This window comes from Dama dama, chromosome 9 (assembly GCF_033118175.1).
Source record: "Dama dama isolate Ldn47 chromosome 9, ASM3311817v1, whole genome shotgun sequence".
Classification (NCBI taxonomy): Eukaryota; Metazoa; Chordata; class Mammalia; order Artiodactyla; family Cervidae; genus Dama; species Dama dama.
Genome location: NC_083689.1, coordinates 63761497 through 63776026, shown reverse-complemented (window position 1 = coordinate 63776026; position 14530 = coordinate 63761497). Strand labels below are relative to the sequence as shown.

The 14530-nt window shown below is 52.8% G+C and overlaps 1 protein-coding gene across 1 annotated transcript in view; it reads left to right on the top strand.

Annotated features, from left to right (window-relative positions):
• The window catches only part of CAMK2A (calcium/calmodulin dependent protein kinase II alpha), a 61988-nt gene extending 57358 nt beyond the window's left edge, over positions 1-4630 (top strand). Inside the window, exons 18-19 of the mRNA XM_061151729.1 lie at positions 3170-3398; positions 3671-4630. Of these exons, the coding sequence (XP_061007712.1) occupies positions 3170-3398; positions 3671-3674 (233 nt within the window). The 3' untranslated portion in view covers positions 3675-4630. The remainder of the gene's footprint in view (positions 1-3169; positions 3399-3670) is intronic.
• The last annotated feature ends 9900 nt before the right edge of the window (positions 4631-14530 follow it).

The window sequence follows — 14530 nt, the reverse complement described above, 5'->3', positions numbered from 1 at the left end:
CAATATATCTGGCTCTGCCAAGGGGAAAGGCTCACTTTAATGTTAGTCTCTCTTAAATACCTACCCACTTTCTTTCTTTTTTTTTTTTTTTTTAGTTCTACCACTTTATTGCTACCAACCCATCTCCCTCCACCCTCGTGCAACATGCTCAGTCATGTAATCCCATGGACTTTAGCCCGCCAGGCTCCTCTGTCCATGGACTTTTCCAGGCAAGAACACTGGAGTGGGTTGCCATTTCCTTCTCCACCTACCCACTTTCTAACTCACCTCTTTATCAAAAAGAGAGCGGCCTCAGGTCCAGGTGCCTTGCAGGAAAGAGCATGGAACTAGGATTATATAATTTGATTTCATTTTCATTGGGCTTATTAAAAGTGTATTCTGTAAGACTGGTTACTCATTAATGATTGTTTTAGAAAGTTGTCTTTTAAAGTAAATGTATATACATTAATAAAGTGAATTGATTTAAGGAAATATTTTCATAAAGTAAATATGTGCACATGCTAAGTTGCTTCAGTCATGTCCAACTCTTTGCGACCCCATGGACTATAGCCCACCAGGCCCCTCTGTCTATGGGATTCTCCAGGCAAGAATATTGGAGTGGGTTGCCATAAAGTTAGGTGGATGGTAAAAATAAAGGTAGTACATAAGCAACTGAAGTCGGCTGTAGTCCAACTCTTCATTGTACAGAGGGGAAACTGAGGTCCAGAGAGAGGAAGTGACTTGTCCAAAGGACCCAGAACGTTGGTGACAGAACCTGGTCCCGACTGCCTCCAGTGCCTCCTTCCTTCCCCGTGCTCTCCCTTCACCTGGGCATCAGAGCTGGGCACTCCTCTCCTGTCTGCCTACAGACTAATGGAATCTTGCAGAGTACAAGGGCTTAAGAGCATCCCCCAAAAGCTATGAAGATGGAAAGAAGGAAGTTACATTTTCTTTGACAAATCAAACTCTGCTTTTCCAAGGCTAGCAACAGAGGTAGAGTGTGAAGAGACGTGGCTGGACCCCACAGTCAGTCCCACTCACCCTGGAGCTCTCTAGCTCATCACCAGGGGCACCTCTCTACTGATCTGTCCTCTAGGAGGCGCTGGTTCCCCACAATGAACACCACAATCCCCACAGAGCAGAGATCAGGCTGAGCTGGCTTTTAAGACTCAGGGATGCAAAAGGGGGAGGAGACAAGAAGGCTTGGCCTAAACTCTGGCAGTGAGTCCCATCATAACACTGGCTTCCTGGACTTCGGGCTTGAACACCTGATCACATCAAAAGATCAAAAAGAGCAAGACACAAGGTAACTGCCTGCCCTGGGGCAAGTCTCACCCTCCTGCCTGCTTTTTCCTGCTGGAGGACCTGGCTCTTTCTCCCATGCTATCCACGAGGGTAGATGTTGGGAGCATCAGATCCATTCAAGAGATGCCACGCTAGCGTGACCATTGCTTTACAAATGACTCTCAGGACCCCAACCCTGGCAGACAGCAGTAAGGCCCAGTGCCCTCAATGGTGCTAAACTCTGTCCCTTTGGGGATTGTTCTAGATTGTCCTAATTCAGTCACACCTAGAGACTGACTTCTTTAGGTTCTACTGCATTTCTTTCAGAGACTGGCCCAGCTTTGGACAAGTCCAGTTGCTTCTCTGGACCTCAGTTTCCAGATCTGCTAAATGGACGCATTGAATTAAACAGTATTGAGAGCCTCCAACCCCAAATGCTGTTGAGGATGCTCACAGAGGCCTCCTTGCGTTTTGTGGGAGGGCCAAGGGGTGACCTCTGATCTCTGAGGTCACTCCAAAGCTTATAGTGTAAAAGCTCTTCACTCTTGCTATACAAGAGCCCCAAACTGTAAAAAGCCTCTTAAGTTTACATATCTAAGACTCAGTGATTTGGGGTCATTTATCCAAAACCAGGGTATAATGTGAGTATAATATTTAGGCGCAGATACTATTGGATGCTTTCTGCAGTTGTGAAAAATTTTTTTTTTTTTACATTTTTCAGGAAATCAGTGGCTCACAAACCTGGCTGAGCATCAGAATCAGAGGATGGGGAAGGGGTGGGAGCTTTTTTAATATGACAGATTCCTGAACTGGCATCTCCAAGGGCGGGGCTGGGCAACCTATATTTTGAATCAGCTCTCCCGTGGGATTTGGGTACATCTGGGTTACACTGAGGGAAGTTGTGAGGGTTCCACTGAAGCCCAAGATCCTAGTGACCCCTGTCCAGGCCCTCCCGAGGTGATTGTCTTCCTGTGTTTTGTCTTCTATCTTGCTGGAAAGAATTGAGAGTTCCTAGAACCAAGATGGTGATGATGATGATAGTCATAATTGCGGCTCACATAGTACATGAAGAGGGCTGGTTTTGTTAGTTCTAGCGTGGTTACAAGAGCTGTGCCTTTCCCCCTAAGTCTGGAAAGCTCCGCGACCACATCCCATGGCCACCTGTACCATCCCTACAATTCCAAGATTCTACAGGTTTAATATTCTTCAAGTTTCCATAATTCTATACATTGAGAATCGAGGTGCTAATGAGGTGCCCATAAGGCGTATCTGACTACTCGTGTTTCATGTGGTCTGCATGATGTTTTAAATTTGAAAGCAATGATTAAAACTGAGGCATTTGACAGAAATCCAAATTTCTCGATTCTCTTGAAAAATGAGGTGTGTAACACGAGTCCCACTTACATAGCAAATGCCAGGGAAGCTGCGGACAGGGCACCTCCCTAGAAGGGACATGATGCACTATTCACCACTGTCTCCACCACTCCCCATTGTCCGCCTCACCCAGACACAGAGGGTCCGTAGCCATCTAGCATCTCGTACCCAGTTCAACGCCTTGTTTGTGTACTCCCCCGGTCTCTGTAGGGATCTGGGTTGAGACTGGTCTAAGCTCACCTGACACTACATTCACCTGTATGTCTGAGATACCATGATTCTCTGATTCCATTCCCCTGCGTTTGAAGAATTCACCTTGTCTTGAAGTCCACTGTATCTCCGCTGGGGTCTGATCTGCAAGCTGTGCCCTGACTCCCAGGTAGCTGAGCCCTGTCACAGAGACCCGCTCCTCTGGAAGTGAGGCAGGCAGAGGTGCTCTGCTGAGGCCGTTGCTGAGAAGTGGGGAAGGGGAGGAAGTGGGAGGGAGGCCCCCAGGTGCAACTCCTCCGCCCCCTCCCGTCCCCGCCTGCAGTGTGGTCCCGGAACAGCAAGCCTGTGCACACCACCATCCTGAACCCCCACATCCACCTGATGGGTGACGAGTCGGCCTGCATCGCCTACATCCGCATCACGCAGTACCTGGATGCCGGCGGCATCCCCCGCACGGCCCAGTCGGAAGAGACCCGTGTCTGGCACCGCCGGGACGGCAAATGGCAGATCGTCCACTTCCACAGATCCGGGGCGCCTTCCGTCCTGCCGCAGTAAGAGCCCCTCCTTCCAACAATCTAAAAGGACGGGGTGGTGTCGGTCTGGAGGTGGTATACACGCTGGGGAACCCGGCTGCTGGTCGGGCCCTGAGGCGGGGGTGGGGAGACCACTGGGAGGAGACCAGGCCTGTGGGTCCCAGGGGGTGCGGGGAGGAGCCGCGGGTGGGACCCGACCCACAGCAGGCAACTTGAACCCCATCCAAGGAGGTGGGCATGATGCCCTGAGAAGCACCCACATCATCCACCACGTCGACTGTGTCTTGCAGCTGAAGGACCAGGCTGGAGGCGCTGTTTCACAGAGATCCACTCTTTGTCCGTGGAATGTGGCTGCTGGTTCTCCCACTTGGATTTTGCTGGAATTCCCCCAATCACATCATCCCACCACCACCACTATCGCTGTCACCTTCATACCTGCGTCAAGAAAACCTGTTCGTTCGCAAAAGCCATCACGACTTCAGAGCAAATGGCCACATCTCCCCATCTCCACCTGTCACTCTTGCTCTCTGTCCCCTGCTGGGGTGGGGCTTCCTCAGGCCCAGGTGCCCTGGGTGCTGGCCCCAAGGACCCCTCTCCCAGCTGTCATTGGCCTGGTCTTGCCTTGGCCGGAGGCCATGGTCCCAGCTGTGTGTTCACCCAGGGCCTGGGGAGGAGGGGCAGAGCCAGGAGGAATGTGGCACCTGCCAGAACCCCCTCCCTGATCTCCCCTCTTCTGGGGTCCTCGGGAAGGGCAGAACACCCAGCCCCCCGCACCAACCTCCCCCGTGGGAGAGGGCAAAAGCGGAGCAAGATGTCAGGAGCCTCCTGCCTCAAACTGCCTTCCTAACTCTTCTCCCATCCTGTCCTGCCCTCTTGTTCTCCAGCCGACCCTCCTCCCTCAGTGTGGGGGGCTCGATCCTCTCAGGGTGCCCCCACTTCTTCCTTTCTTCCTTCTGCTGATGTTTACTTCCAACACTAGCTGCCCATTCCACTCATCCATCAGGCCTGGAGAATTCCAGCTTCATCATCCGAAGGAGAGAATCTGATTGCTTTTTGAAGGCAAAAGAAAACCTTTAGGTATCACTTCTACTTGGACCGCATGCCTTTTTATAGCCAAACTTCTGTGTGTTTCGTAAATGGATTTCGCGTTAATGGATATTTATGTAATAACTAGACCTCTCAAATTATTGTGAGAAGGTTTGGGTTGGGAAGGGAGGTGGGAAGAGGGGTGAGGGGTAGTTTTTTTTTTTTTTTTTTCCTGTTCTAGGTCTTTTTTTTTTTTTTGTCATCTCTGAGGTGGACTTTGTCACTTGTGGGTTATCTGGGGCTGAGGTGGACTCAGCCTGACGGGGAAGGATCTCTGACATTTCAGTCCCCAGGTTCCCTTGGGGACTGGAGAAGCATCAGATGTTAGTACTGATGAAGAAATAGCAAATCCGGGCAGAGAGAGTGGGGGAGGTTGTCAGGGTGGCAGTATCTGGACTTTATCTTGCTTGCCTCCCAAACTGAGGTCCTTTCTACCATGCTGCCCAGGATTCCATTACATCTGTGCACCACCCTCAGCGCCCCACCCCCCATCCATCCATCTCTGGGGGGTTCACAAGCATGTGTCTTCATGCGGGTCCAAAAAGAACACTGGGAGTTCTCCTCTTCACACCTCCTCCTGCGGCTGTGGTTTGCATCTCTCTTTTCCTTTCTCTTTCCCTCTTCCCTTGGGATTAACTCTGATGTGGAATGCCTTGGCACATCCACCTGGATCTACTGTCTGCACTGTTTTCTTTGCATGACTTTATATGCAGTAAGTATGTTGAAACAAAAAAAAAAAAAAAAAGGAAGAAGAAGAAATAACACTCAGCAAAACCAATCTACATGTTTTGGACAAAAAAAGAAATAGAGGTTGTATTCTCAGTGTCCGACTCGGAATTATGTTGCTGCCTCTCTGTGCTTTTGGCCTCTGTGTGGCCGTGTTTTGCCAGCATGAGATACTGTCCCCTCTGGAGGATTTTAGGGGAGGAAGAGCCACATCTCCAAAGATTTGGAGGAATCTCTGATCCCTCCAAACCTCTGGGGTATCCTGGGTGTTGAGTGGAGCAGGACTGATGGGATGTGACCCAGTACTTCCTGAGTTTTCTGATCATGAGCTGTCTGCTGGGCCCATTCTCTTGCACTCTTGCCCCCGGGACAGGTGAGGCAGGCTGGGCAGGGGCCGCAGGCCAGGAGAGAGTCGACTCGGCCCTCCTGGTCTCCAAACTGGTTGATCACTGGCCTCGCTCCTTGGCAGAGACCCTGCTGCCGAGGCCCAGGGCAGGCACTTGGTCTGTCCCAGGTCCAGAGGGCTTCCCAGTAAGGCCCAGTGATCCCAGCGTCCCAGCAGCAAAACTGCCTGCCTCCCTTGTGAGCTGCCAGCTCCCACAGCTGTCCCCAAGCCAAAGGTGAGGGATTGCTGCCATTACCAAGGCAAAGTCTGGTCCTTTCTTCAGCCTCAGTTTCCCCCTCCATTAAAAGGGTTAAATATTGCTGCCCAGCCTATGTTACAGGGCTGACGGGGGATCGGACAGAACACTGGGGTGGAGACTGAACACTGAATACATCCATGAGAATCGACAGGGTGAGTCACTGGCTGGATCCCTGTCCTTTCCTGGGCCGGCCAGTCCCCCTGCTCTCCCCCAGCTGCCCCTCAGCTCCCTCTTTGTGCCTGTCCTCTGCTAATCAGTGGAGGACTGCGGGGGAAAGAGCCACGTTTGGGGGTTCCTAGGATTTCCTTCCCAGCTGTGACCAGACTTGCTGTGTGGCCTTGGGAAAGTCCTTTCCAGGCTCACCCCTCGTTTCCCCACCAGAGGGAGCTGAGCTGGAGGACACCAGCATCCTGCCTTTTGTCTGCTGACACGCCCCCTGTCCACTCTGCCCCTCTCTGGATGCCAGAGAAATGGAGGCTGGTCCCTACCCCAAGTTGAGATGGCTCTACTGCAAAGGCCACGCCTGTGGGTGTGCAGCCAGCTGGTGTGGACCGCAGGGCACGGCGTGATCCTGAGACAGCAGACAGGGAGACTGGCAGACAAAGTGGCCCAGAGCCCAATACCACCAGACAGTCAAACATCCTGTAGATGCAAAAAAAATCCAGACCTAAGACAAGTCCTAGGCTCCAGCATGCAAACACATTCACGGGAAAGCATTCTCCCGTGTGTGCGCCCAGCAAGTGCTGATCCTGACCCCTGGCCTCCTGTCTCCCTTCAAGGGGAGACCCTTTAGGGGATGTATTTGCCAGACCCCCCGTGCTGGTATTTTTGTTACTATTTGTTTGGGGGTTTGTTTCAGTTCTTTCTTTTTTAAAATATGTGGCTGTGAACTTGAATGACCACTGCTCAAACTTTCTGCTATTGTGGGGTTCGGGGGAAGAAGAGGTGTCTGTTTTATTCTTGGTGTTTTAGTGCAATAAATAGCTACCAACTTCTGTGCACTTGCTGTCTGTCTTGGTCAAGCAGAGCACTGGGGGAGTATGTCCATTTCCTGTTCTAGTTCCTCTCGGTTGCAAAATAAAGGCCCAGGTCTTTATTCTGATTGGTCTAACTTGGTCACAAGCTCAAGGTTGAGCCAATCACTATGGGATTATGCCTGGACCTGTGTGTCCTAGCCTTAGAGCCAGGGATGGGGCTGGGGTGCCCTTAACAAGAGCAATGAGTTGCCACCAATGGCCAATAGAAAGTCTCCCTTAGGGACCTGGGGCAAGGCTCTTCTCCTCCAGGCCTTGGTTTCCTTGTACAGTGAAGAAGCTGTTCCAGAAGTCCCTTCCTACCCAATATTTTTCCTCTGCCCAACCTCACAGACAAGGCCCCAGGCCCCAGAGGCCTTGAGAGGGGGAGGGAGGGGAAGGGTCTCTTTACCCACAGACTATATGTGAACCTAGAGTCTAGGGGCTGTCTAGTCTAGAACCTAGAGGCCTTGGGGCTGGAGAAAGGAGTGGAGGAAAAGCTCCATTGGGGGAAGGGAGGCCACTACCACATTAGAGGCTAGTTGGTTCCCCGACCTCAAGTTGGTCAGGCTGACCCAGGGTGGTGATACAGAGGTTTTGGCCCCCTCAGGCCATGACAGGGTGACCAACCATTCATTGCTGACATGAATTTTCAGTACAAAACCCAACAGTCTCATGCAAAACAGATGAGTTGCTCACTGTAAGTCATGCCCCCACCTAAGAGATGTAACTTGAAAAAAAAAAAAGCACAATGTGAGAGTTGCAAGGTAAGGTTTATTTGGCAGCAAAATGAAGACTATCCAAGGAGACAACATTTCAGATAGCTCTGAGAAACTGCTCCAAAGTAGTAGAGGGGGAAATCAGTATATACATGATTCTGGTGAAGGGAGGGAGTACATGCAATCAAGCACGTATTTTTTGCAGAAGGTTTCTGCTAGTCACGAGGAGCAGTTGTCATCATGAAGGATTTTGGTGCTTTTCTAGACAAGAGGAGATACAAGAATTGGGCTCATAAAATCAGCACCTAAAAATATCTCACAATCTGAAGACCTGTTTTGCCAGTTTTTCCCAGAGCACAGAATTCCTAATTTCTGCTCTCCACCCTGAACTCCTTTCAAGGAGTATTAAGAATCAGCAGCTGCAGCAGCACATGATTTAATCCTTGTAGAGCTAGATTGCAAGTGCTGATGGCAAGGGCCAGTTTGTATTTGATGAAAGCCTGATTCCACAGGGCCGGGGGGCGGGGGTGGGGGGATGACTTCTAGAGCCTACGGTCCTCTTTAGACCATGCTCTGGGTACCTGGGCTTCAGAATTCCCGCACCAGCTGCTTTCTGGGTCTATCCTGGCTGCTGGCATGAGAGATGGCCAGAGGGCATTTCTACAGGGCATATGCGAGGAGCTTGGCAGTAAGGCTGAAAAGGGCAAGGAGGTGTGAAGCAGAGGGATCCAGGCCCTTCATTTGCACTCTTGTCTTGGAGCCTGGCATGTCAGCGCCAGGACAGCTTGAACCTGAGCCCTCAGGTGCCCTGAATCTCCCTCCTGGGCTACAGGAATGACTTGAGAACTTGAGCTGCCATTGCAGACACTCGCCGACAGGTGGCAGCACAGGAGCAGATTACAGGAGGTCCAGCGTTGTGTGAGTCTATGAAGCTCTGGGCGGAGAAGGCAATGGCAACCCACGCCAGTACTCCTCTTGCCTGGAAAATCCCATGGACGGAGGAGCCTGATAGGCTGCAGTCCTGGGGTCGCGAAGAGTCGGACACGACTGAGCGACTTCACTTCCACTTTCATGCATTGGAGAAGGAAATGGCAACCCACTCCAGTGTTTTTGCCTGGAGAATCCCAGGGACGGCGGAGCCTGGTGGGCTGCCGTCTATGGGGTCGCGCAGAGTCGGATACGACTGAAGCGATTTAGCAGCAGCGGCAGCAGCATGAAGCTCTGGGAGCTCCCGGTAAACCTCGAGGTATCCTTTACCTCACAGTGCCAACTCCACTTGAAGCGCTATTATTATCTACAAGAGCATGATCTTTTAGAGTTCACAGGGTGCTTTCACACCTCTTACCCTAGTTGGAACAGTCCTATTTTGAAGGTGAAGAAAATAAGACTCAGAGGCAAAGAGGCTTCTTGCAAGCCAGAGAGTCAGGACAAGCGCAAGCAGAGCTCTAGGGTCTGCGTTTCCCCGTCTGTGGATAGCCAGCAAACAGTGGCTGGGATTCTCAGGAACCTCCCCCTGCTCAACCCCCCTTCTCTTTCACCGCTATCCACTCCAGCTGGTGCCTCATCTCTTAGTTGTCTACATCTGTAATCTCCACCTCCTCACTGCCCATTTACTCCAGAACTCACTGCAGAGGACTGGATTCCTTTTTATTCCTTGCTCAGTGCATAGCATCATCTCGGCTCCCTTGAGGACACAGCTGCGGTACCTTCTCCAGGAAGCCCCACCTCCTTCCCAGCATGCACTGCGTTAGGTCCCTCCACAGGTTCCACAGTCTCCTCTACCCACTCCCAGCATGCACTGCGTTAGGTCCCTCCACAAGCTCCACAGGTTCCTCTACCCACTCCCAGCATGCACTGCGTAAGGTCCCTCCACAGGCTCCATAGTCTCCTCTACCCACTCCCAGCATGCACTGCGTTAGGTCCCTCCACAGGCTCCATAGTCTCCTCTACCCACTCCCAGCATGCACTGCGTTAGGTCCCTACACAGGCTCCACAGGTTCCTCTACCCACTCCCAGCATGCACTGCGTTAGGTCCCTCCACAGGCTCCATAGTCTCCTCTACCCACTTCCAGCATGCACTGCGTTAGGTCCACATGTAGGCTTCGCAGTACCTACCTCACCAGAGCTCACTGATTTGAAGTCACCTGAGCAAGTGTCCACAAAACCATGAGCTTCTTGAAGGCAGTCAGCACCTTGTCCATTTCCGGATGCACGCAGCAGGTATCGTCATCCTTGCCGAGGGTAGACCCCTGACAAATGTGTGCTGCTAAAATTGTTCACACCTGACCTCCTTTATATGGGCTCTCTCACGACCCTCCGTTCACCTCTCTGGGGCACTACGATTCTCTGCATTCCACAAATAAGGAAACTGTGGTGCAGAAAGTGAAGACACTGGCCCAAAATGGCCCGGGGAGAGAAGGAGGTGAGATTCAGAATCGGAACCACGCCGAACACCTGCTAGGGCGTGCAGCAGCCAGACTGGGCTCCGGGAAGGACGCAGAGATGAGCTAGCTTGTCTCCCGTCCCCAGGAATCAATGACCCCCATCCCAGAGAGTGAGAACCAGCGCTCAGGGCAGACTAGGGTGACGGCTGGACCTGGTAGCAAGGTTTCAGGAGCCAGAAGAGGCAGGAGAGGGTGGCAACGCCTCGGAGTTCTGGGAGGATCTGTATGGATGCTTAGCAAATTGAGATGTAGGGGAATCATGCAGTCAAGAGCTGGGCTGAGAGCCCTGACCGGTGGGTCGGTTAGAGGTTAGGGGAGAAGGGGGCCAGAGTGTCAGAAGGCTGCGAGTGCCCCTGAATCTACCGTGCTGCTTGCGTGCTAAGTTGCTTCAGTCGTGTCCGACTCTTGCGACCCTATTGACTATAGTCTGCCAGGCTCCTCTGTCCATGGGGTTCTCCAGGCAAGAATACTGGAGTGGGTTGCCATGCCCTCCTCCAGGGGAATCTTCCCCACCCAGGGATCGAACCCACATGTCTTATATCTCCTGCACTGGCAAATAAGTTCTTTACTACTAGGGCCACCTGGGAAGCCCCCTATCGTGCTGGGGGCATGCCTTTCCAGGGCATGGGTGGGTCTCCAGCAATGGAAAAGGCCTTCCCCAAACCAGGGCCATAGTAAATCTTTTAGGGAACATCCCCCAGCCGGTGCTGGGAGTGTTTGCAGAGGGCAAGGTGGGGCAGGTCCAGTCCTGTGGGAATGCCCCCCGACTATGTCCTTCCTCCTGGGATGAGCCCCACCCTACCTTCTCCACCTGGGCCTGCCAAGGTCTCCGTGGCCACTACCCTCTGGGCAGCCGTCCCTTCCAGGGCCCTGGCCCACAGCAGGCAGGGAATGGAGTTATCTAGTAGTGGACTATAGCTTCCCTCAGGAAAAAGGGGTGGATTATCATTACTGTATGACCTTGGGTAAGTTACTTTCCCTCTCTGGACCTCAGTTTCCTCGTTATTACAACTATGGGGGTAAACCTGTGGTCCCCAAATATGAAAACTGGGCTGGCTGCTCAGAGTCACCCAAGAAGTTTGCTAAAAATACAGATATTCTAGGCTCCACCCTCAGGGATTAGGACACATTAGGACTGGGCAGGGCTCCAGACCACTGTTGTTTTCGTAAGGATCTAGTTTGGGAATTCTGTATCGAGCACCCCCCTTCCTTGGTTCCCACAGTCGCACTGGGATTCAGTTATCGGCAGGCCCCACCCCAGCCTTGCTGCTTCCCCATCCTGCTCCCCTGACTCAGCTAGATCAATATTGACCATCGGCCCCTCCCCTGCCTCTGACTTCTGTCACCCCAACCCCTGAAACTCTCTGAGACCCTGACCCTGGGACAGCAGAGTCAAGGTCAGAGCAAGGCTTTTGGCCCAGAGGACTTTATTGCTGTCCAACTCCCGGACCCCAACCCAACACCCCCCACTCCAACTGGTTTTGCAGGACATACCAGCTCACTGAAGAAACCATCAGGGCTCCTACTCTCATGAAGTCCATCCTGCAAGTGAGGACAACCCCTGAATCTGGCTCCAAAGAGGCGGTGCTCCCCACATAGCTCTCCATGACACGGTCACTGACAAAAGGCTGAATTGAGCAGGCAAGGGCTCAGAGCTCCCTTCTGCCCACGGCTCTCCCTCCAGTCACCTTTGTGGGGCACAATGAGCTTCTTGTCCAACCCATTCATCTTATTGATGGGGTCACTGGCCTCGCCTCCAAGGAACTTGCTCACGGAGCTGGAACGTGCAAGCCCTGCGTCTCCATCTTGGCCCTTCTCTGGCTCCAGGCACAACACCCTCTCTCTGTTTATCTTGACAGCAGGCTCATGAGAACCATCCCACCTGGAGAATTTCTACATGCCATGTTTTAGGTGAAGCACTCTAATCATTTTTTAAAGCTATGCATCAAGCAGCTATATTATCTCATTTAATTTCCTGTTATTCTCCCCATCTGCGTCTGAGGACACCTGGGTTCAGAGAGGGAAAGTCAATTCAGCTGGTCACACAGTCAGTGAGCAATGGAGTCGAGATTGGACTCTGGCCAGCAGATGTCTGAGTCCTCCTGGGCTGCTACCCACTACAATACTCAAAGGGATACAATTCACAGATGCGGTGGACTTTAGTGGGAAAAGGCTTCCCTCACCCCCTGCCCACACCTTGCAAATGAAAAGTAATCCTGGATAGGGGCGCTGGGAGGAGGCCTCCATGTGGCCAGAAGGGGCCGGCTGCTGCTCTGTCCTGGGGGAGAAGGTCAGGCAGCAGGAAGTCAGGCGGACATGGAGCAGGGGTGCTGACCATAGCTCTGCAGGCGGGAGGCTACTCTGGATGCCCTTCCAGGGCAAGACCAGCGTCAGCGAGGCCTCAGGCCCCATAGGGAGCGGTCTGGAGCTCAAGGAGCCAAACTTTCCATGAGCCATTAGCAAAAAATGAGCCTGGAGAACAGTGTCCACCGCAGACCCGGAGACTCAGCAACCCTGGGTCACGTGGAATTCAGAGGGGCTGGGACTGTCTTAACTCTTCCCTGGCTGTCCCCAGAGCCACCAAGAAACTGCTTTCAGATGGATGCTACACCCATCGTGCAAAGCTGTGAAGTGGCAGTGTGGGTCCCCCAGGCCACACAGCCAAGACAGGCAGAGCTGGAAATGACCCCACGCCTGCATGGCTGAGCAGTGCACCCATCCCTCCCATGGTACCCTGCTGCTGCCCCAAGCACTCGGGTCCAAGGAGTGTGAAAAAAAAATGTCTTCATAAGTCCATGAAATGGTTTGTCTCAAAAGACCATGAGTGCCCTGTGCAGACTGGGCTGGGCTGTCAGAGCTCGCTGGATATAGGGCTGAGTCAGCCCCCATCAAGACTCCAGGAGTCCATACCTGGATGCTGAAGAGTGTATAGAGGTGGGCCCTAAAAGGATGGGCAGGATTCCAGTGGGTAGATGGAGGAGGCACTAGGTCAGGGAGCCTGGACCTACACAGGGAACCATGCAGGGATGAACTTGGCGGGGGTGGTGAAAGAGAGCACAGAGGGCAGGGCCTACTGAGGATCAAACACCAAGATAACCAGTGTGACCCCAGTGTTATCTGTTGACCCTCACTTGACCTTGGGAATATGGCTGCTCTAATGTGTGGCCAGAAACCTCTCTCTCCTCTGCCCCACCCCCACCCCCATTTGCTCTCACAGATCATAGGCTGGAAGTCACTGCATTTGGTCCAGGGCCCCATCTCAGTGCCTCCCGGCATTGTCCAAGGAAACACCTTTTCTGAGGAATCCCAGAATAGGAATGGAGTGCCCCAGGCCACCTTCCACCACATCCCAGCCAGGCACATTCATTGCCTCCCAGAACCCTCCACCAGCCTCCCAAGGTCAGGGGTCCACAGACACAAAGATCAACTAAGACAGGAAGCAGAGCGCTGAGTAAGTGTGGGGTGCCCTGGGCGGGGCTGAACTCTAGGTCATTCTCACTGGGAATTCTCAGGCAAGCCCTGCCTCTGACTGCTAAGCCCCTAAGTCTGCCAAGCTGTTGGCCTGCATTGAAGGCCCAACAGGAGGCCTTAATTGAGCCATGCTGCTTTATATCTTTTGAATCATTTTTAAATGGGACATATTTTGTAAAACTCCAGATTTCCCTCTTCTCTTAAAAATCCAGAATATCTGGCAACCTGCGCCCATGCTTCTGAGGGGTAGCTGCTCCTTTAGAGAGACAGACCTTCTTTCCCAGATCACCACAATCAGCACCAGGCCCTCTTGTCTCTCTAACACTAAGGGTCAACTGCCATTTACTCTCCCACTCACACCTACAGCTTTGCTCGCCCAGGTTCCCTGCCCTGTAGGCACTTGGGTTTGGCACCTGCTGGGACATCTAGGATTCCAGGCTAGGGTTCTACTCCAGACAGGGCCGATGTCTTCTCTCAAGTGAGAACTGTGCTGTCAGGGTTTCCTCCAGCTGTGGGTCCCTGATCCCCAGTCAACTCCCACTGCAATCGGGGCCTAACTGGCATCTGGTATAAGGCGGGGAGATATGAAGTCAGTATGGGGACCAGGATGGGGGCAGTGGGGACAGGGTGTGGGCAGGGAGGGAGCAGGAGTGTGGTGTGGCAGGGAAGGCTGTGGGAGCAGTGGAAATGGGAAGAGCAGGAAAGACTGGAAGACTGGGCCAGGGAGAACAGTCCAGGAACTGCAGAGGCAGGAGGAAGCAGGGCAGGTGAATGAGGTTGGAGAGGCTGAAGCTGGTGGGGGTCTGTAGAAACCTACAATCCTCCAAATGCAGACTTGGAATCTAGGAAAAGAAAAGCCTAAACTCTTAGGATCCTCCATTCCGACTCCCAGCACCCAGGCCTACAGCTCAGTCCTAGGAGCCGAGGCTCAATCCTAGATTAGGTCCTGAGCATGCTTCCTCCAGGGCCAGGGCAGCTCTGAGCAGGCTGGGTACCAGGGGCTCCGTGAGCAAGGCTTGAGCCCACCCCCACCCCCAGGGTGTGGGA